General features: G+C 27.1%; 2 protein-coding genes across 2 annotated transcripts; both read right to left on the bottom strand.

Annotated features, from left to right (window-relative positions):
* Positions 1 to 112: 112 nt before the first annotated feature.
* On the bottom strand, positions 113 to 19,269 carry LOC113799777 (uncharacterized). Its single transcript, XM_075822977.1, has 8 exons — positions 18,842 to 19,269; positions 5,233 to 6,209; positions 5,098 to 5,171; positions 4,853 to 4,995; positions 3,302 to 4,118; positions 1,987 to 2,041; positions 1,827 to 1,921; positions 113 to 1,671 (listed from the first exon to the last, which is right to left on the bottom strand). Exons 2-8 carry the CDS (start codon positions 5,925 to 5,927, stop codon positions 257 to 259), a joined length of 3,294 nt encoding a protein of 1,097 aa, XP_075679092.1. The 5' UTR covers positions 5,928 to 6,209; positions 18,842 to 19,269; the 3' UTR covers positions 113 to 256.
* Positions 19,270 to 19,864: 595 nt separating this feature from the next.
* LOC113799782 (GDT1-like protein sll0615) lies at positions 19,865 to 21,190 on the bottom strand. Its single transcript, XM_027350477.2, has 3 exons — positions 20,903 to 21,190; positions 20,413 to 20,838; positions 19,865 to 20,351 (listed from the first exon to the last, which is right to left on the bottom strand). Exons 1-3 carry the CDS (start codon positions 21,069 to 21,071, stop codon positions 20,290 to 20,292), a joined length of 657 nt encoding a protein of 218 aa, XP_027206278.1. The 5' UTR covers positions 21,072 to 21,190; the 3' UTR covers positions 19,865 to 20,289.
* Between the last annotated feature and the right edge of the window lie 85 nt (positions 21,191 to 21,275).

The following is a 21,275-nucleotide window of genomic DNA, read 5'->3' as shown; positions in this document are numbered from 1 at the left end:
TATATCGGATGACCAAAAAAAAATGCAATTTATTTATTTATTACTGTAATCTTTTTTGTTCGCTCCCGATAAAAGAAAAAAAATCAACCATAACAAAAAAAAAACAGAAAAGTTAATAGAAAATGAAAAAACTGTTTATTATCAATCATCATCAGTTATTTACATTGCATAAATTACATATTTATGGATTTCTGTTTTTTTATAATACACAAAGAAAAAAAAAATCATTATCATTAATATTGAATATTATTATTGATTATTCTGGATGGATATTTTCTTGATCATCATCATCATTATCATTATTATTGGCTAAATCATAGCTTCCATAGCTATCATCATCATCATCATCATCAGTTGAATCGATACTGGAATCATCATGGTTATTATTTTTCAATTCTTCTTCTTCTTCTTTGACCATATTTTCACATAATAATAATGACCGTTGATGATTATGATCTTCAAACGATTGTTGTGTGATCAAATATGTTTGATTTGAATTTACATTTTCTTCAATAACTGTATCCATCATTGGATGTATTATAATTATTAATGATGAATTATCGTCATTATTTTTGTTGTTGTTGTTGTTGTTTTTATTGTTGTTTTTATTGTTGTTGTTGTTGTTGTTATTGTTGTTGTTGTTGTTGTTTTTATTATCATCATTATTATTATTATTCAGAATTGTTTTTTGACCAATATTATTGGTTATTAATGATGATGATAATGATTTTTTCATTTTTAAATCATCATTTAAATAATATTTAGATGTTTTTTCCTCTTCTACTTTTTCCGTTGTTTGTTGTTGTTTCGAAATCACACTATCATCAATAATCATTTGATCGATTGAACCGGATTTTATTATTCGACGATTATCATTCGTATGATTATTACTATTGTTATTGTTGTTGTTGTTACCTTTTTTAAATTGTTTATCATTTGTTGTTGTTGGCATCGAATGAAATGAATGATGATTCGAATTCGAATGACGACAATAAATCGATGATTGAAAATAGGATGATGATGGTGATAATGATTGATGATGATGATTTAATGGATAAGATTTTTTCAACAAATGTAATTGTTGTTGTTGTTGTTGTTTTAGCTTTGTTGTTGTTGTTGTTGGAATATTGTCTAGTTGTTGTTGTTGTTGATTGATCGATTGGACAATATTTGTATCATCATCCACATTATCAATATTTTTAAATGTTGATTTAACACTCAATGATGCTGTTGGTGGTGGTTCAGACGATATCGATGATTGTGGTGATGAAGAAGATTTTCTTCTTTTTTTTATTATTCTTTTATCATTATCACTGTTGTTATTGTTATTTAAGATTATTTTATTCAAAACATTATCATGTTCACCGAAAAAATCCTTTCGGTTATTTAATCTTGTTGATTTATTAATAAGAAAATTATTATTATTTAAACGATTATTATCATCAAAAGTCGTATTTTGATTTGATTGATAATAATTTAAATGATGATTATTATGATGATGATGATGATGTGCTTTATAAATACGATTACGATTATAGCTTAATGTTGTATTATTATTATTGTTATTATAATTCATTAAAAAACATGAACATAATAATTTACGAAATGCACGACGAAAATCTTTTGACCAACATGCATAAATGATTGGATTCATTGCACTATTTAGCCATCCTTTTTTTGTTAAAGTTTTGTTGTTTAAGTTTGTTTGGATAATCCAGAAAACAAAATGACAGAAAAAGATTTTAATCAGATTAATTTCAATGAAAATTGATGATGATGAAAATCTTTTCGGGAAATTTCTTTACATTCATTCAAAGAAAACTTACCCAGCCATGTTACAATAGAAAATACTAGATCCGGTTTCATAATACAGATATTTGGACAAATACCCATTAAAATGTTTGTAACGAAAAATGGTAACCTTTTTTATTAGTATTATTATTGAAAATGGTTAAAATAAAGCCAAAATGAAAATGGAAAACTTACCAACATAAGATGAATACACCCATTACGATTCCTAATGTTTTGGCAGCTTTTCTTTCTTTATTTTTTTATTTTTATTTTCGAAATCAAAGATAATAATAATAATAAAATACAAAGCAAAGATTAGCTATAGGAAGCAAAAAAACAAACGAAGAAATTGGACAGAAAAAAAATAAGTATAATCAACACTGTGTCTTTGAGGATTGACTTTTGACAGTTTTGAAAATTTGTTGTTGTTTTTGTTTGTTTGTTTGTTTGTTAATGGTGATAATAAAAACATTCTTTGATAATATCTTTCATTCAAAAATGAAAGAAAGAATAAAGAAGCAAAAGAAATCATAAAATCTATTTCCATTTTATAAGTAAAGTAAAATTCATCCGCTATTCACTATTCATAAACACTCAACATTTTCTTTTTCAAAGTTTTTTTCCCCTCCACATTCGCACTTGATTTTCTCTATCTAACTCTCTCATTAATGATTAATTCTTTTTGTTTTTCAAGAACTTTTTTTTTATTATCTCTCTATGTGTATATTCTACCTGTTTTCATAATATTACAAAGGTTATTACAAATTTTCTTCATCTTCCTCATCTTCAAAACGAACCTGAATTATTCTAAATTTAAACACAAAAAATTCTCTGTATACAATTTAGAAACATTTTCATTTGAAAACTAAATTTAAATTTTTCTTTTTTTTCTATGTTTGTTCAAGTAAAATGGTCAATGATGATGATGATGATGATTAGTCGGCAGTACATGTTTATAAATGATTCAGAAAATTGTTTGTCTGATTTCAATTTCAATTTCAAGTTTTTTTTGTTTTCGTTTTTTGCAAAACAAAATTTATTCAAAAGAAACAAACAGAAAAGGAAACTGTATCATCTTGTCTTGTCTTGGTCTTGGTGTGTTGACTCTTGATTCGACGATTCGATAATTGAAAATGGTCAAACTTTTTACTTTTTTGTTTTTGGTGAAGAAAAAGTTTTACTTTCATTTTCTATACTTTTCACTATAAACAACAACAGCGAAAAGTTATTGAATCGGATGAATTTCAAATGAAAAATGGAAAAAAAACTAGACAAGAAACAGATGGAAAACAAAAACTAATATTCATCATTTTCAACAAAAAACAAAACAAAACAAAAATGAAAATATTGCTTAGCTAAACGAAATATTAAAAAACAAAAACAACAACAGAATTTCGATCTCATTTTATCACTTTTGATTGTAAACTTTTCTTTTAAACTTTTTGAAATTTTTTTTCTTCTTTATTTTCCGTTGAAAAACAAAAAAGATGCTACCGTAATATGATCATACCTTTGGCCAATTTAGTCAGTCGTCGTCCAACTGATAGATTTGATTTTACTGCAACCGTTGTTGTTGGATCATCATTATTTGAATTACGATGACCATGTTGTTGATGAATATTATTATGTTTTTTTAGTTTTTTTTTATTTGAAAAAATTTCGGGTAATGTTTTTTTCATTATCATTGAATCATTATCGTTATTATCCAAGCTCATCATTGAATTATTATTATCATTTGATATTCTATTCACATCATTATAGGATTCATCATCATTATTGTTATTTGTATTTAGTTTCTGATCACGAATCATTATTAATTTCATTAGATTAATATCACAATGTTTGTTTTGTCCGGAAAATTTTTTCCGTTGCTTTTTTTGAGCAGCCAATGAAGCCGATGAAGCTGAAGCTGAAACTGCGGCAGCGGTTGCGGCTGCAGCCGCTGCCGCCGCTGCTGCACCACCACCACGATGAATACGTAGTTGAAAATTTTGACGATAATCTGCATTATTGAGGTTTTGTTGTTGTTGTTGATTTTGGCTATTAATATCATTATTACTGCTTGTTTGGCTACTATTTTTAGCGTTTTTATTCATTGAATGAATTTGTTGTTCATTAAAATGACCACCACTACCAAAACCAATACAGGACATTTCAATTTGTTTAACACCAGATTTTAATGAACGATTTTGTTCACAAGCAACAACATAAATACGATAATAAGTAAATACCATTATTGTTAATGGACCATAAAATGAAATGATTGATGAAAATACTAGATAACCAACATCATCAGTAAAATTACAACGATATGGTTCGATTGGTTGCTAAAAGAAAACAACAACAAACAAAAGAAATTCAAAAGTAAATGACAATTTTTTTTTGTTTTTGAAAATAATATTCAGCATTTTTTTCTGGGCAACGAAAAAAAATAGCAAAGAAAGCCTTTGGGCAACAAAAAAACAGAAAGAAAATTTATGGAAACAAAAATTCTGAAAAATTGCTAATTTCCTTTCTTTATGCATATAAAAAATGTTTTCTATTGTTTTTTCCTACTTCTCCTGCTATCCTGATCAGGAGTTGAATTGAAAATTGAAAATTTCGATGTTTATTTTGCATCCAAATAACGAAACGATCGATCGATTGATCGATTGCTGATTGTGAACAAACAAATTTTGTTTTTTTTTTTGAAATGGGAAATTCAAATTGAAAAAAACAAATCTAAACAAGTATCAAATTTTTTTTTTGCACCGGAAACCAAACCAAATAAACGATTTGTAAATGTTTCCAGCAATTTTATTCCGTAAACGTTTATCATTTAAGCAAAAAAAAATAGATTTGACACGAAAAAAAATTCGTACATTTACAAATCGAATAGGGAAAAAAACTGATTTCCGTTTCTAAATTTTTATGTTTTTTGAATGGTGAACAAATAAAATAAATCTGACTCTATCTGTTTTCCGATTTGAATTTGGTTTTATTCTGTCTTTTTTTTGTAATGGGGAATATTCTCTCTTTTTTTCTTTTGCTGAAAAAATTGATATGAATAAAAAACACAAACCTTGGCAACAGCACGCCACCAAACAATGGCTGGAAATGATATTAATGCCGAACAAAGCCATAAGCTTAATATAAATATAAATGCTTTACGTGGTGTCATTCGTGATGGATATGTTATTGGATCGGTTATTGCCCAATAGCGATCTATTTTTTTTGACCAACAGAAAAAAAAGAAAAGATACATCATATGTCAAACATCAATTCAGCAAAACACACACACATTGATTGATTAATCAATTAACTAACCTAATGAAATAACACAAAGATTCAATATACTTGCCGAACTAGCAAGTACATCAAAACTATGCCATAAATCACACCTAAAAATGAAAGAAAAAAGCAATAATAATAATTTGAAATCGTCAATTTTTACAAACATACCAATCTTGTCCAAAAATCCACCATTTATTCATTACTTCATGTACAACTGAAAATGGCATTACAATCGATCCGACTAAACAATCAGCAAATGCTAATGATGCAACAAAATAATTTGTAACCGTACGAAGATAACGTTCTTTACAAATAGATAACATTGTTAAACCATTACCAAATACAACAATTATACAAATAATTCCAAGTAATATAGCTAAACCAGGATAATGTATACGTAAATCTGGTTCCAATATGACTATTGTTTGTTCAATTGTATCATTTGTTGTTGTTGTTGTTGTTGTTGTCGGTATTGTTGTTGTTGTTGTTGCAGATATAGTAGATAAACTATTGAATGTAAAATCTTCTATAAATGAATTTGATTTTGATAAAAATGTTTCGAAAAAATTATCATCACTATTATTATTGTTGTTGATTGTTGTTGTTGAGCTTTGATTTGTTGTTGTTGTTGTTGTTGATATTAATGAATGACTGGTGTTGAATATCGATGATGTTGATGATGATGATGATTGTCCATCATTATCATTATGATCCAACAACATTTCGATATGATTATTATCATCATCATCATTATTATGATTAAAATAATGATAATATTTTTGTTGTTGAAATTCTTTTACTAAATTTTTCAATTTATTTTCATCATCATCATTATTAATGTTAATTAGATTAAAATTATTCATTGTTTTTTTTTCAATTCAAATCATCATTATTTGATTTAAATTTGTAAACACTGTGTGCGATGATGAGGATGATGGTTTTGCTTTTTGTTTTGTTTGTTGTTCACCGGTGTCCATCGTTTGTGTTGAACAAAAGACCCAAGGTGAAAAAAACTGTTTTTTTCAACGATTTTTTCTACTTTGATTATCAATTTACATTTTGATAATAGAAATGACAACCAGAAAAAAAAATAACAAACTGAATTCACAATGTAAAAAACATTAAAGATTTTTGTTGTTGCTTTCCTATTTTAAAAATAGATAAAGAAAAAAGGAAAAAATGAATGAATTAATAAACATTGACATTGATTAGGTAAAAAAATCTACAAGTTTTGAAATTGAAATCCAAATCAAATATGATAATTTTGACCATTTTTTGAAGAAAAAAAATTGATGATAATCAAATATTGTCATTTCAGAGAATTAAACAAACATTCGTTTCACTCTCCCTCTCTCCTGTTTTTTGAATTTGTCATTTTGTCATTCATTTTTCCTATCAAAACACCTGTCTATATCTACCTATCTATCAAAAAAATTTAGTAGAACAACACAACAAACACCAACCATATGTGAGATAAAAAAATTTTCTGCTTATCCAAATATTACACACACACACAACGCCCAAATTTCATTTCATTTCAAAAAAAAAAAAAAATATTTTTCAGTTGAAAAAAATAACTTTTTGGTTTGAAGCGAAAAAATGTGTGTGTGTGTGGTGGGGGATAAGGGAAGCCAAAACAAAAACAACCGAAAAACTTTCCGGTTTTTGTCCCCCTTTATTTTTTTCATTTGTTGTCTTTACAGGAAATTTCTTTTCATCAAATCAAAACCAAAAAAAAAACTAAACCAAAGAAAAATGATTTGAATTCCGGAATATATAGAATGATATGAAAAAACGAAAATTTTTTTTTCTTATTTCTTTCATTTCTTTCTCATCATTATTATAAATATAATAACTTAAAGGAAATGAATGTCATTGAATTCTTCAACAACAGTGTTGTTGTTGTCGTCGTGGTCGTCATCATTTCTTTTGGTTTGTTGCAAGTGACAATTTTTAATGGAAAAAACTAACCCAACCAAATATACACACACACACATTGGTTGGTTATAAATGAAAATGTCCAATCAAAATAAAACAACAACCAAAACACGACAATCAAAACAAGAAAAAAAAAGAAGAAAATAAGGAAGAAAATTTCGATCAATCTTGTGAACGAAAGTGAAAATGATATTAATAAATAAAGAATATTCTGGTTGGTTGAAATTTGTGTAGGGGGAAATATATGATTTTATTTCGTTGATTCTGATTTTGTCAACCAGAAAACACTTGAATAATTCACTTTTTGATTCGGTTGATTCCTTTTTTGCCCCCCCGTTCGATTGATTATGAATGAATGAATAATGTTTCTCTACAAGAATTATTCCTTTATTAGTAGCAGTGATGAAATATTGGCACCCAAAAAAAGAGGTGGTGTTAATGTGAATGAATGAATGACCAACACCAATCACTGACATCAACAGAGAATCGGTATCATAAATGAATTTGGAATCGTAAAAATGGGAAAACTTTCCGGAAAAATTGGCCATAGGGTTTTTTAAATCTAATAAAATTTCTTAATATAATTCTCACTCTGTTCACCTTTAAAAAATAAATATTAAAAAAAATCTTGATAATATTATCATCACGATCATGATATTATGATAAGAAGTGAATTTTGTTTGTTTGTTTGTTTGTTTTTTCGATAACAACAACAAACCTCAGAAACCTTTTCTTTAAAAAAAAAGTATGGAATAATGATCAGAATGATTTGAAGATTTGAATAAAACATGAGTCAAACGAATCATCATCATCATATTTTTTATTTCATTTCAAAAATTGAGAAACGAATTCTGTGATTGAAATTTTTGCTGGTAAAACTTTCTCTTCCCTCTCTCGATTTCTATAAATATAAACCAAACAAACAATACACACAATGAATGATGACAGCAAACGTCAATTCTTTCGTTACTTCAATGAAAAAAAAAACATTCAAACAAACAATGAGAAGAAAAAAAAATATCAAAAGAGTTTATCGATTTTTATATAGTGGGTGGGCTATTCAAATATTCAATATTTGATTTTTGATTTTTAGAAAAAAAAATCAATTCTTTTTTTTGAAAAAAATCAAAATTGGATAATTGTATTGCGTAGTGTGTGTTTGAAGATACAATTATCTGCACCCGGAATGAAGAATAAAGGCAAAAAAAATCAAATCGATCATCGATTGATTGATTGTTTGTTTGTCGTTCGATCGGTCGGTCGGTCGATAGCGATATTGATATTCGGTAAATCTTTTTTTTTTGAATTTCTTTAAAAAAAACATTCAAATAAAAGAAAATTTCCATCAAAAATGTAAATCAATTTCAATGTCCAATTTTGTTGAAAAATCAAACTATATCGACAATAATAATAATAATAATGGAAAAGTTTCCGGGAAAAAAAGAACAACAAACATTATCATTATAAATTCGTAACTTGATCAAATAAACATTCGATTCGATTCAAATATTATGATTCATGATTGGACAAACAAACAAATAAAAATTGACTTTTATTTCGAAATTTTTATTTGATAGAAAAACTACAAAAAAAATGTATCGATATGATGATGATGATGATTGAAACGGGCGGAGAGAATTTTCTGAAAACATGAAATATATTGATTGACAATTCACTTTCATTTTCTTTCTTTTTATTCAATTCTCCTATGTCAAGTTTTTGTTGTTGTTTTTCGGAATTTCATAGAATATCCATCATCGTCGAAAGAAACATTCATTTTTTTGGAGAAATTTTTTCGGAAACATTTTTTTTGTTTCCCAAAAAATTTCTTTGCATCTGTTTTTTTTTGAACTGAAAAACTAAAACCGACCAAACCCCAGAATCAACAGAATCCAAAAATGAACTATTTAAAAATGAAATAACCCGGTAAACAAACATCTTGGTGCATTGAAATATTCTTCCAAAGAATAAAAATAATCTAATTTTAAATATCCAAACAGAAAAAATCCTGTGTTTTTTTCTGTTCTGTTTTTTGATGATGGTTTTTAAACCGAAAAAAAAGGTTAATTTGAAGATAGAAAAACTGGCGTATAAAATTTCTAATTTGTTCTTCTTTTTGGGTGAATTTTCCGGCTAACAAAAACGGAAAAAAATAAAAAGAATTTGTACAACGAATCTATAGAGAATTTCAATAATAATGATATGTTTTTTTGGTGATAACCAACTAACTCTATAGATAAAATTGTTCATCATTAGTTTTTTGTTATTGTTGTTGTTGTGGGGCTATAGAGCAAAATAGATAGCGAAACAGTGAGAGGGGACAAAAGTTTATCAATTGTAACTAAATATTATCTATTTGCTTTCTATACTTGAAACATACAATGGATAATTAATCTATGGGAGAGAACTGAATGTGAGAGATTGATAATGATTATTGTTTCGTTTGTGTTTGTGATATCGAATATTATCATTATTATTTTTATCGTAATTTCACGTTTTTTTTCATCTGCACAATATTTGAATGAACAAACAGAAAATGCATTGCAGAAAAGCCAACCAAATTACTTTGGCCACTTTTTTTTCTTAATCATCATCATCATCAATATCATACATACAATCGATTGTCACATGTAGTTATTTACGATAATCTGAACCAAGATAGAAAGCAGATAACTATACTATACTATATTATTATCATTATCATTATCAAATATGGAATTAATTGAAAAGCGAAAAAAACAATTATAAATAAGCATCATCATCATTATCATTATTAACGAATGAATAAATCAATGATTGTTTTTTCCGTCATATTTTTTCTTATTGTTATTCATTTCAAATGGAAATGGAATCTGTTACATCTATGTGTGACATTCAAAGAAACGAAACCCGACAGAAATAGAAAAGAAATATATATTTGTTTTCAAAAATGAAAATAAACTCCACATCAAAATATAAAAGTAAATAATAAACACGGAATCTTTTCCTTTAATCAATTATTATCAGTTCATATTTTCATCTATTATTATGCAAATTTTTCCCTCCCAAAAAATGATAATATTAAACAAACAACAGTAGCAGCAGCAGCAAATATGAAATATGAATGAACCCTTTTCATTATTTGTTTACTTATAATTATTAATAATGTGTAGGTAAAAACAAACATAAACATACAAAAACACATTGATTATGCTTATATATGAAATTTTTTTCTTTACTTTTGCTTGCTTGACGAATTTGTTTTTTTTGTTCTTGAAATTACGTTTTTCGGCCTGTTTGTCTGTGTGAAAGTGTGTAAGTGTTAAGAAAAAAAACGAACAAAAATCAATTATTGAATGAATGACACAAACAACAGGAAAAAAATATTAACGCGTCATCATTATTATTATTATCAGAAGTATTTCGATTAAAGTTCAATCGCTGAAATGAAATTTAAAAAAATTCAACAGAAAAAAAGATTTTATTAGAAAAAAAATTCTGAGGATGATGGCAATCCAAACAAACAAAACAAAACAAAAATCATCATCACCCGAATATCCAAAAGAACACAATCAACTTTCAAAAAACATACAAGCAAAAACTCTATGAAAAAAAACTAATACAATCCATTAAACAAAGATGCCAAAAACAACAACCAAAACAAGCAAAAAGTTTATTTTGAAAAATAACCGAGGTCAAATTCATTCTATTCCATTCCATTCGACACAATTGTGGCAATCATCATCATCAACAACAACAACAACAAAAAACATCAACCAAAAACGAAAAAAATAACCATATTTTTTTCACTCGGGCAACAAATAAAAAGCTTAATATAACCATCATGATGATGATGATGATGATGATCGACAAAAAAAGCTTCCTGATTTTCTCTCATCATCATCATTATAAATGATGCTATTTATTTTATTTTTTTGGGGTTAAAATAATGATTTTTTGTTTTTTTGGTTTTGGTTTTGATGTTTACAATGAAAAAAAAACACATTTCATCCGAACATCATCATCATCATGATCGGATAATGATGTAACATTTGGAAATAAATATCTCTTTCTCTCTCTCTCTCTCCATATGAATATATATTTTTATTCATATTTTTTTTGTTCTTCGGTAAATTGAATGTAGCAATCAAATATAGAATGATGACTGTATTTCGACAACAGCAATAACAATGATAAAAAAAGCTTGTAAATTTGAAAAAAACAAGGTTATCATATTGTTGCATAACCCATATCTGATTTCATTGTTATTTTGTTTGTTTGTTTGTTTTTTGTTGGAATAAGGAAGAATCCATAGAAAGGAATGAGGAAGAAGAAAAAATGTATAAATTTGATGGGTGAAGGTTATTTTTGGGAGGGGAAAAAGATCAATAATTTTCACTCCCCCCATTATTCTCCACCCATTCAAAAAAAGGGGTGTTTATTATTATTATTATTTGATGGTGGCGATGGTAGTGGTGATCGATATCGATAGTAGAAAAAAACAACAGAAAATAAACTTTCATTATCGAAACATATTTTTTGTTTTTTCGAAAATAATAACCACTGAATATATGAAAAGCAAGTGAGAGAGAGAAAATCGATGCTTGGATTGCTTTGAAGCTAAATTTTCGTTTCGCTTGATTCCATATCGCACCAAACAACAGGAAAAAAAACTCGCCTCTCATATATGATCATCGATTCTGTATTCTTGGAATTTGGTTTTTTCCCCCCTGCTTTCTCACGCTGTTTTATTTGTCAAATCCAAAAAAAACAACAACAACAAAATAGCCAAAAGTATGGTGGGCTAATCAAACGAAACAAAAACAACATAGAAATAAATGTCGACTATTTTAGTCGACCAAAAATTTTAATGATGAACGAAAAACAAAACAAAACAAAACAAAAATGATTAATGAGTAGTGAATGTTTTGGATTGTAAGTGTGTGTATGTGGGATAAACGATCATTTTTTTTGGATATTTTTAGCTGGTCAAAACTTTTTGGTGACAAACATCTTTTTCATTGTAATGAAATCCAACCAACCGATCAACCACAATGTTAAAAAGTTGAAAAAAACCCTGGTGATATTCAAAAAAACGAAACATTTTTTTTAATTCGTTTCAATTCAATTCGAATGGAATGCACCAGAAAAAAAAACAAAGCCATGAAAGTAGAAATAGAAAATTTTTTCCTCCACTTTTTTATTTTGTCGAATTGAAAATGTTCTTCACCCTTCGCATATCATATTCTATCATCATCACTGGTGATGATGACGAAATATTAAAAGCAAAATTTCATTTCATTTCGTTTTTTTTTGTTATAGTAGTTACATAACACACACACATGACATATGCCACGTTTGATTTTTTGTTAAATAAAAAAAAAACGAAATTTTTTTATGCTTGAAATGTCTGTCGAAATGTCTCTCTGTGTGTGTGTATGTGGAGAAATCCTATACACCATTATTATTATTGTATATGGGGGTGGTGAAAATGGATATATCAGTCGTTTTTTTCCGTTGTTGAAACTATAGGGAGGAAGGAGGGATTTCCAACCCCCTTTTTTAACTTTTTTTAAAAATCTTTTTTTTCTGAAAAAAATCTGCAATAACCAATCATCATCATCATCATCAGTAACAATGACAATCTACAGTCGTTAATTACACACACAGATTGATAAAAAGGGTTGAACTTTTTCTCATTCGATTTTTTAATTTTTCAAGGAAAAAAAAATTTGTCTTGAAGCAATTTTGTCAGCCAAAATACACAAAAATCGATATTTTTTTTCAGCAAAAAAAAAAAAAAAAAAAAATATAGCCAAAAGCAATTTTTCAAGCATTTTTTAATGGAAAAAAAATTTCGCAGAAATTTTCCACACAAAAAAAAATAAGTGAAAAATGACAAATGACATTCAACAACAACAGCAAATTGAATTTGTTGAATGGAAAATCCGAAACCCGAAAAAAAACATTATGATACTTGCGCGTATTCATACAATATGATAATTTTGTTGTTGCTTTTGTTTTTTTTTTTCATTTTCATTTGTTTTGATTTGATGTTTGTTTTGTGTTTTTTTGCGTGTGTATGTTTTGAATATGATAATGTCAGAATCAATTAGGAATCTAAAGAAAACAAAAAACAAAAATGTTAATGTCTGGTTGGTTATAAACATTGGCAAATGCGAAATGTGAATGACAGACAGGCAAAAGAAACGAAAAAGAAATCAATAATCAAACCGAAAACCAACTTTGATTTGCACTTTTTTTCTCTCTGTTCTTGTTGTTGTTTTGGTCAGATTTGTTTTCTGTTGTTGTTTTTTTTCTGGGATCCTGTCATTGACATAATTGACAAGTCGGACAAACAAACAAACAAACAAAAAACGCAAACAACAATAATCAAAATCGTCATCATCATTTTTGTGTGTTCTGAGATTTCTGTTTCAACCAGAAAACGAAAATCAAAACGAAGAAAAACGAGAATTTAATCAATCAACAAATGAAAAAATCATATGAAATTAACTGCTCTTTGTTTGTATTTCAATTAATTAATATTTTTTTTCTCAAATGTGGTGGTTGTAATAGTAAATTATGGCAGTGAAGCCAACATTTTTTTTTCAAAAATCCAATTTCAGCAATACAGCTCCAGAAAGCATTAACATATTTTTTTGTTGGTAAATTAATCCGATCAGTTTCTTCTGAACTTCTGTTTTGTTGCTGCCAATCAAAAAAAGAAATATTCATTTCTCTCTACACCTGTACAATAGTGATCGCGTGTGTGTGTTTGCAAAGTAAAATTGATTTGATAATCATTCAACAATAATATAAAACCTAGTTAGTTTGTTTTGAATAGCTACTGATTTTGTTAACCGAAAAAAACTGTGAAATTCAAATGAAAATTATAATTTGAAACAACGTAAAGAGAGAGAGACGATAATTATAATAATTTCGGTACTTTTTGTTTTAATAATAACAAAATTCTGTGTGTGTAGGAATGAATTAAGCTAAGCTAAAAAGCTTTTTCTTCATATTATTATTATCGAAAATTGATTACGTGTCGTCACTGTTTTTATAATTTCTTTTGAATTCTCAATGACTAATTCGATAAAAATTCAATCATCATAATAATTATCGGTTGCCGGATATATTTTTTTGTAATTCGTTTTTTTTCATTGGAAATTAAATTATTAACAACAAATCCTAATTACAAACAGAAATATGAGTGCAAATTAATTTTACAAGCGAAAAAAACGAAAAAAAATCCATAATCTTAATAATTTCAATTTGGATCAGGCAACACAGAAATAAAGAAAATTAATAAAGAAATTCATCGTTCACATTGAACCAAAACACCCACACACATATTGACTATTGTGTCCCCGTTCCAACACTCATACTTACCACTCTCCCATTCCCTTATAACCACTACTACACAGACATAGGATACTTTGGTATATAAACCCTGACATAAACTTTGACACGACACATTGTATTCTTATTTTAGTTTTCAATAAAATCATTCTTATCCGTTGTGCGAACGTTACTCTATGTTTTTCTGGGAAATTTCCCAATGAAGAAATGTTGTTGTTGTCACATTGTGTCGACGACAACCATTTATTCGAAAATCGATCAAACAAAAATGAATCGATATTCACAATTGATAACAATTGAAAACCAATATGAATTCCAAAATAGTTCATTATTTTCAACCAAAAATAAAAATGTTAAACAACCAAAAATAAATAAGCATTCAAATGAAATTATTATTTTTGTCAAAATAATTAGAATTTTCATCATTTGATTTTATCAGCAGATATAGTCAAGGGAAAAGAAAATCAAAATGTCAAACGTTATAAGTTTTGTTGTTATTACAATCTTGTGATAGATATCGAAAACAAATCGATTTTTTGTTTTGTTTTTGTTTCTTGAAAACAGCAAATTCATTCACTTGATCTGTGTGTTTCATTAGGGTCATTCATTCGATTGGGTAATCGAAAATTAAACTTTCGTATTCTGCCATTAACTACACTTAACGAATTTCAAACATTGGTTATTAAGGTTTTTTTGTTGATTGGATTTTTTGTTCAATTTCAAATTAAGAAAAATAAATAAATAAATAATGATCGCCAATGACCAAACGAACAAACGAAAAACAAAGGGTTCAAAATAAATGAATCGATTTGGACATTACAAAGTTGTTTCAAAAAAAATGGTCAAGTAAAAATAAGTTTCCCGGGCGCTTTTTGTTTGTTTGTTTGAAAAAGTAATTAATTATCGTTGATTAATTAAAGTAAAGTTTTGAAATTTTTTTTGTTCTGTTTATTTTTGCTGAAAATTTTTTCATCACCTAATCGGGAAGAACCTGGTCGAACAAAACGATCAATCAATTGCGAATAAACTTTTTTTTTGCCGGTAAAACACACCTGGTACCCTTTTTTTTCTTTCTCCAAAACAAAATCTATTCATTTCTATTTTGCCTTTGTTGTTTTGTTGTTTTGTTCGGTTGATAATCATCATCATTATTATCATCAAATGAAACATTGAGTATTTTAGTTCGTTTGTTATCTAATATCAATGTTTTCTTCTTTTCTTCTGGAGACAAACCAATATCAACATTATTATTATTTAGAAACTCAACACACACACACACACATATTGACTTTGTTGATTCCAAAAAACAGAAAACATGAATGAATAACATTATCATTAGGGTTTTTTCTGTTGTTGTTTTGTTTTGTTTTCATAGAGTAAATATTGAAACAAAGAAGAAAACATTCATCATAATCATCATGACAACAAAAAGTTCATCGAACACACATACACACAGTGAATTTCATCAAGGTTTTTTTCTGGGTTGGTTGTCGGTGATAATTATCAAAACAACCAATGAATTGAAAACAGAAACTGAATCAGCAATCTGAATCAAGAGTTATCATCAACAAATTAATTAAGATTATGATCGATCAACGAACCCCGAAAAACAGAACAGAACAAACAACTGATAAACAACAGAATAGCAAAAAAATGATTTTCAAAGTAAATATCAACTTGAACAACCAGAACAGAACAGAATAACTGAAAATCAAGAAACAACCAAAATAATAATAATAAGTTGAAAAAAATAAAAACAAAAAAAAAAATCTAATATAAAATGGCATTCATTCCACAGAAAGAGAGAGAGGGAAAGAATCTTCACAAATATAGCTTATGGCTAATATAATACAAAGTAATTTAACATTATTTTCATTCTGTTTTGATGATGTGCAACGAATAAACAACTAATGCAACTCAAACACACAGAAACAAACAAACAAAATAGGAAAAAAAGCATCGATAAATCAAGATGAACGTAACAAACAAATGAAAAGTGAGATAACATTGAAAACAAAAAACAAATCGACCAAACAGACACAGATAATGTGTTAAAAGTCACACACACCGACCAAATCAACCAAATCAAATTGAAGAAATGTATATTTCTTCTTTACTTGAATAAAAAAAAATTCACAATATCAATTTGGTATTAGTAGTGTATCGTTTCTTCATGTTTGTTTCTGAATCTTAATTTAAGAAAGAAAAAAAAATATATAAATCCTGCATCTGTGCATGGATTTGAATGGTTGTTGTTGTTGTTGTTGTTGTTGTTAATAATATCCTTGGTGACATTCGGTGATTGTCGAATAATAATATTAAAAGTACAATCTTCAAATGAAACAAAAACAAAACAATTGTGCCTCATTGAACATTGAGAATAGTTTCCAGGAATGATGATGATGATGATGATGATGAACATATTTGATTTGTTTTTTTTTTTTGTTTTCAATTTGGTGTAACAAATGTGTTTGTGTGTGTTTAATTTAGAATGAATGAATGAATGAATAAAGAATTTGATATAAATAAAAAAAAAGTTATTTCATTTTGGAAATATTTACGGTTTAGTAATAACGAAAGGAACCAAGTTAGATAATGTGATATTTTTTTCTTCAAAAAAATTCCATCTGGATGACAGACACACACAAACAAATATCAAATCAACCAAACAAATAGGATATGCAATGACATTCAAAAGATTTTCATCATCATTTTTTGTGTGTTTGATATAATTTCGATTATGTAGTGAGCCAAAAAAAAAAAAAAATTGACATCAAAATGATTTTTGACATTTGACATTCTCTCTCTCTCTCTCGAATTCATTTACTTGCCATTGATGTTTGTCATTTTCATATGGTTTGTTGTTGGTTTTTTTTCATTGTCCCTAAATAATAGTCGACTAACTTGGTTTTTTTCTAACTGGATGTTTGCAAAACCAAAAAAAAAATTGAAAATTTTCATCATTATTTTACAGAAAAAAAAGTGAATTGTTTTTTTATGCAGGTTTTCTTCACAAAAGGTATTGTGGTTTGGTTATTAATTCAAAAAAGAAAAGAAAAAATTACTTAAAGATAATGGTGGAATGTTAGATTTATTCGATCTACATTTGGTTTGGAAAGTTATTTTTACTCCCCCCCTCAGAAAGAAAAAAGAAAAAGAAATATAAGGGAAAAAAATATATATCTTCACTGTTTGTAGTGTCGATGTTATGAATAATGATCATTCGAGAATATTTTTGTTCCTGTTTTTATATTTTTTTTGTTTCCCTATGAATTTTTTATTCATTCATTTCATTTCATTTCATTTCAAAAAAAGAAAAAAAACCAAAAAGAATCTTGTATGAATGAATAGATAAAAATTCTTTAACGTTTTTTTTGTGTGTGTGAAAAGTTTGAACAAAAAAAAAAAATCAAAAGAAAAATAAAAACATTGGCAAAATCTCTCTCTTTGGTTCCTTTGGTTCGTTTTTTCTGAATGAAATTTAATTCAATTTATTTTCAACATCAAACAAAAAAAAAGAAAAGAAATTGAAAAAATTTGTTAGTTATAACATTACATATGTATCATGCGTGTACATCATGTATGCATGCATGGAAACAACAAATTGAAATTGATCCATATGGTTTTTTTTGGCTAAAAATGATGATGAATTGAATTCAAATTGAATTTTTAAAAGGACATTTTCATTTTCAGTACATCATTAGATTTATAATGATTTTATTGTTGTTGTTGTTATCACAATGGTCATTTTTAAAGAGAAAATTGATTAGTTTCGGTTTGTTTGACAAAGTGTGTGTGTGTGTGTCCAGTGAAGAAAATTCAATTTAGAAAAACTTTTTTTTCTGTAGAAATTTTATCACTTTGAAAAAAAAGAAAAATTATTCATCCATTGCTACGTGAGTGAATATTCAATTGAATTTGATGAAATGAAATGAATTTATTTCGGACTTTTTGAAAAAAAACACTGAACAGAATAAAACAAACATTCATCAAGTTTGAATTAACCGTATTTGATGATGGTGATGATATATGTGTGTTTTTTTTCTAGAATTAAAAAAAAAATGAAAAACAGCGGAAAAACACAAAGTTTGTTTGTTTTTTCTGTTAATTGAAAAAGAAACGTATTTTTTCAATTTTATTTCAAGGTAATTTTACGCCATTTTAACACGGACATCAAAACCAGAAAACAGAAAAACAAGAACCAGAACCAGAAAAAAATTACATTAAAAAATTTTCTTCTTTTTCTGATCAAATTAAATCATCGTTTGATGTTATCATTTTTGTATCAGGGCCAAAAATCACAGATAACACAAGTAATTTAGATGGACAAACAATAATCTTTTTGATTCGTAATTCGATCAAACACTAACAAAGTGAAACAAACTTACAAACAACAACAAAAAAACATTAAAACATCATTCATTTGGAAATGATTTCGAATGATGTTTTCAATTTTTTTCAACAAAAAAAAAGTTAAAAAATGAAAAAATCTTACCATTTGGTCGATTGGTTGTTGTTGTCGATTGATAAAAGATATTTTTGAAGATGCAGGTCGAAATCAAAGTAACAAAAACGAAAAAAAAATGTGAACGTAAAGCAAAACAAACAAGAATTGATATTGTCATCCGGGTGTTATGTTTGGTGATTTGCTTTCAAGTTTGTTTTAATGGAAACATTTCATCCGCGAAAATTCTTTTTTTTATAGAAGCAGAAAACAAATAAGATTTTCTTTTGGCGAAAAAGAAAGAGATTTAAAACACCAAAATCATCATCATTGGAATTTGTAGACAAAAAACTGAATCAAATGGATTGTCGTCGTCATCGTTATGGATTTAAAGTTTTGACGATGACGGTTATGATTCTGGTGTGATGATGATGAAAATTCATTGGATTCATATTGCAAATATATTCATTTCATTTTCACCCAAATCAAACTTTAAAAAACAAAAACGAATTTGAAATTCAATATCAAATCAAATGGAATTCATAATGCAGATAAAAAAAATCATCATTTTATCCAGTAACGAACGATTTTTTTCTCATTTTTTTCAATAATCACATGCTGATTGATTGATTGAGATTTTTGTGTTTGCTGAAGAATTTGAATGAACCAAAAAACGAATTACATATTTAAGGGAGAGAAACTTTATTCGCTGGTTGGTTGGTTGGTTGATGATCGATTTTCATTTGAATAATTTTTGCATGATTTTTTTTCGATTTAAAAAAAATGAAGCCAGAATGATTCAAAAATAACGACAAAAATGAAAGAAAGAATGATAAAAATCTTTCAAGCATGTAATTAAAATTGAAAATGATATTCATCAAAATTCATAATTAACCCAGCAGCAGCGAAAAAAAAAAAATAACGCAACACCGTCGATATTGTCACATCGAAAACAGTTGAAAAATACACACTACATATTTATTTATTCCGGATACAAACACAGAAAAATTTAATGAGAAAAAAACTTGATGAAATTTTTTTTTTAAATTTTAATCATTTTTTTTTCTTTCACATTTAATTTAATTCAACAACAGTGAAATGAAAAACTAATTTTTTTATGGCGCCAAGATTCACACAAACTGACGACCAAATAACAACTGGGTGAAATGAAATGAAATTTTCAATTTCATTTTGAATCAACCAACCTACGACCGACACAATACAACAATAGGGTATATTATTTTACAAATCTTTCGGTGATGATGATAATGAGTATGCGCATACCACAACAGAATGGAACAATATTGAATCCGAAAAAAGAAATTCTCTATATGTTTTTTTTTTTGTTCATGTGGGCGCCATGAATTTTGAATATCTGATATGTTTTATCGTTTACGCCATCTATTGATCAATATTTAAAAAGGTTTTTTGATGATATATTTTTCTCCTTCAAAGAGGTAGATGGCAGCAGCTGGTTTATGATGATGATGAAATGTAATTCAAGAATAATAATATTTAAAAATTGAACAGAATATAAATGTAAATCCACCGATTATTTGTACTAAATTATTTGGGGGAAAATGAAAAACGATAATTACAAAAAAAAACCTAAATAAATTTACCTGTTCGAATGGAAATAATTTCGGAAACAATTGTTGAACATAAAATTGCAATAGAATTTGTAAAAAAATTTCCCAAAAATGAACCAAAACCAACAGCCCATTGAAGACCACCGTTTTGTTTTGCTGATAATAAAATTGTACTTAATTGACTACGATCACCCCATTCAGCCAGAAAAATTAATGAAAAAATTTTCAAAAAAACCATTGAATATAATGTTGTGGATGACATTTGATCATCATTTTTTTTCTTGTTTGTTACAATTTCATTTTCAATAATTTTTTCCATTTGTTTCAAATCAACATTCATATCTTGTTTCATATTGTAACCATCAAAAATCATTTTAATACCAAACAAACCAAATAATATGATTGAAATCGTTTCAATAATATATGTTGGAATATTGGCCGTTATTTTTCCAAGAAAAACTATATTGAAATCAAATGAAAAGAACCAAAATAACAAATATTTAGCAACTGGAAAAAAACTTACGGGAAACAATATTCATTGTAGTCAATGCAAACATTGATGATATAAACACTAACCATCGTGGATATTTTAATGAAAATATTGATGTTGTTAGAAATGTTTTATCACCAAATTCGGATGCTATTGTCAATGTGAATGATGCTAAAAAACTATTCCAAAATTCTTGCATCATTATTACAATGTTATATTGATTTTAAAAGTCTCTTCGTCACAAATATTTCTTTAAGAAAAAAAATATCAATTTACAATTTATAATGAGCATAATTATCATTATCATTATCTTTAAGTGGAAGTTTGTCTTGCAATTAATCAAACAAACAAATCAGCTGCGAAATGAGTTTGATTTGATTCGATTCATTTTTTGGAATTGTTACAT

This window comes from Dermatophagoides pteronyssinus, unplaced genomic scaffold (genome assembly GCF_027571235.1).
Source record: "Dermatophagoides pteronyssinus isolate colony J.1.1.1.1 unplaced genomic scaffold, Derpt_VIB-CSIC_2022.12 sq0022, whole genome shotgun sequence".
Lineage (NCBI taxonomy): Eukaryota > Metazoa > Arthropoda > Arachnida > Sarcoptiformes > Pyroglyphidae > Dermatophagoides > Dermatophagoides pteronyssinus.
Note: the sequence above shows the minus strand (reverse complement) of the source record. Positions and strands in the feature narration are given on the sequence as shown.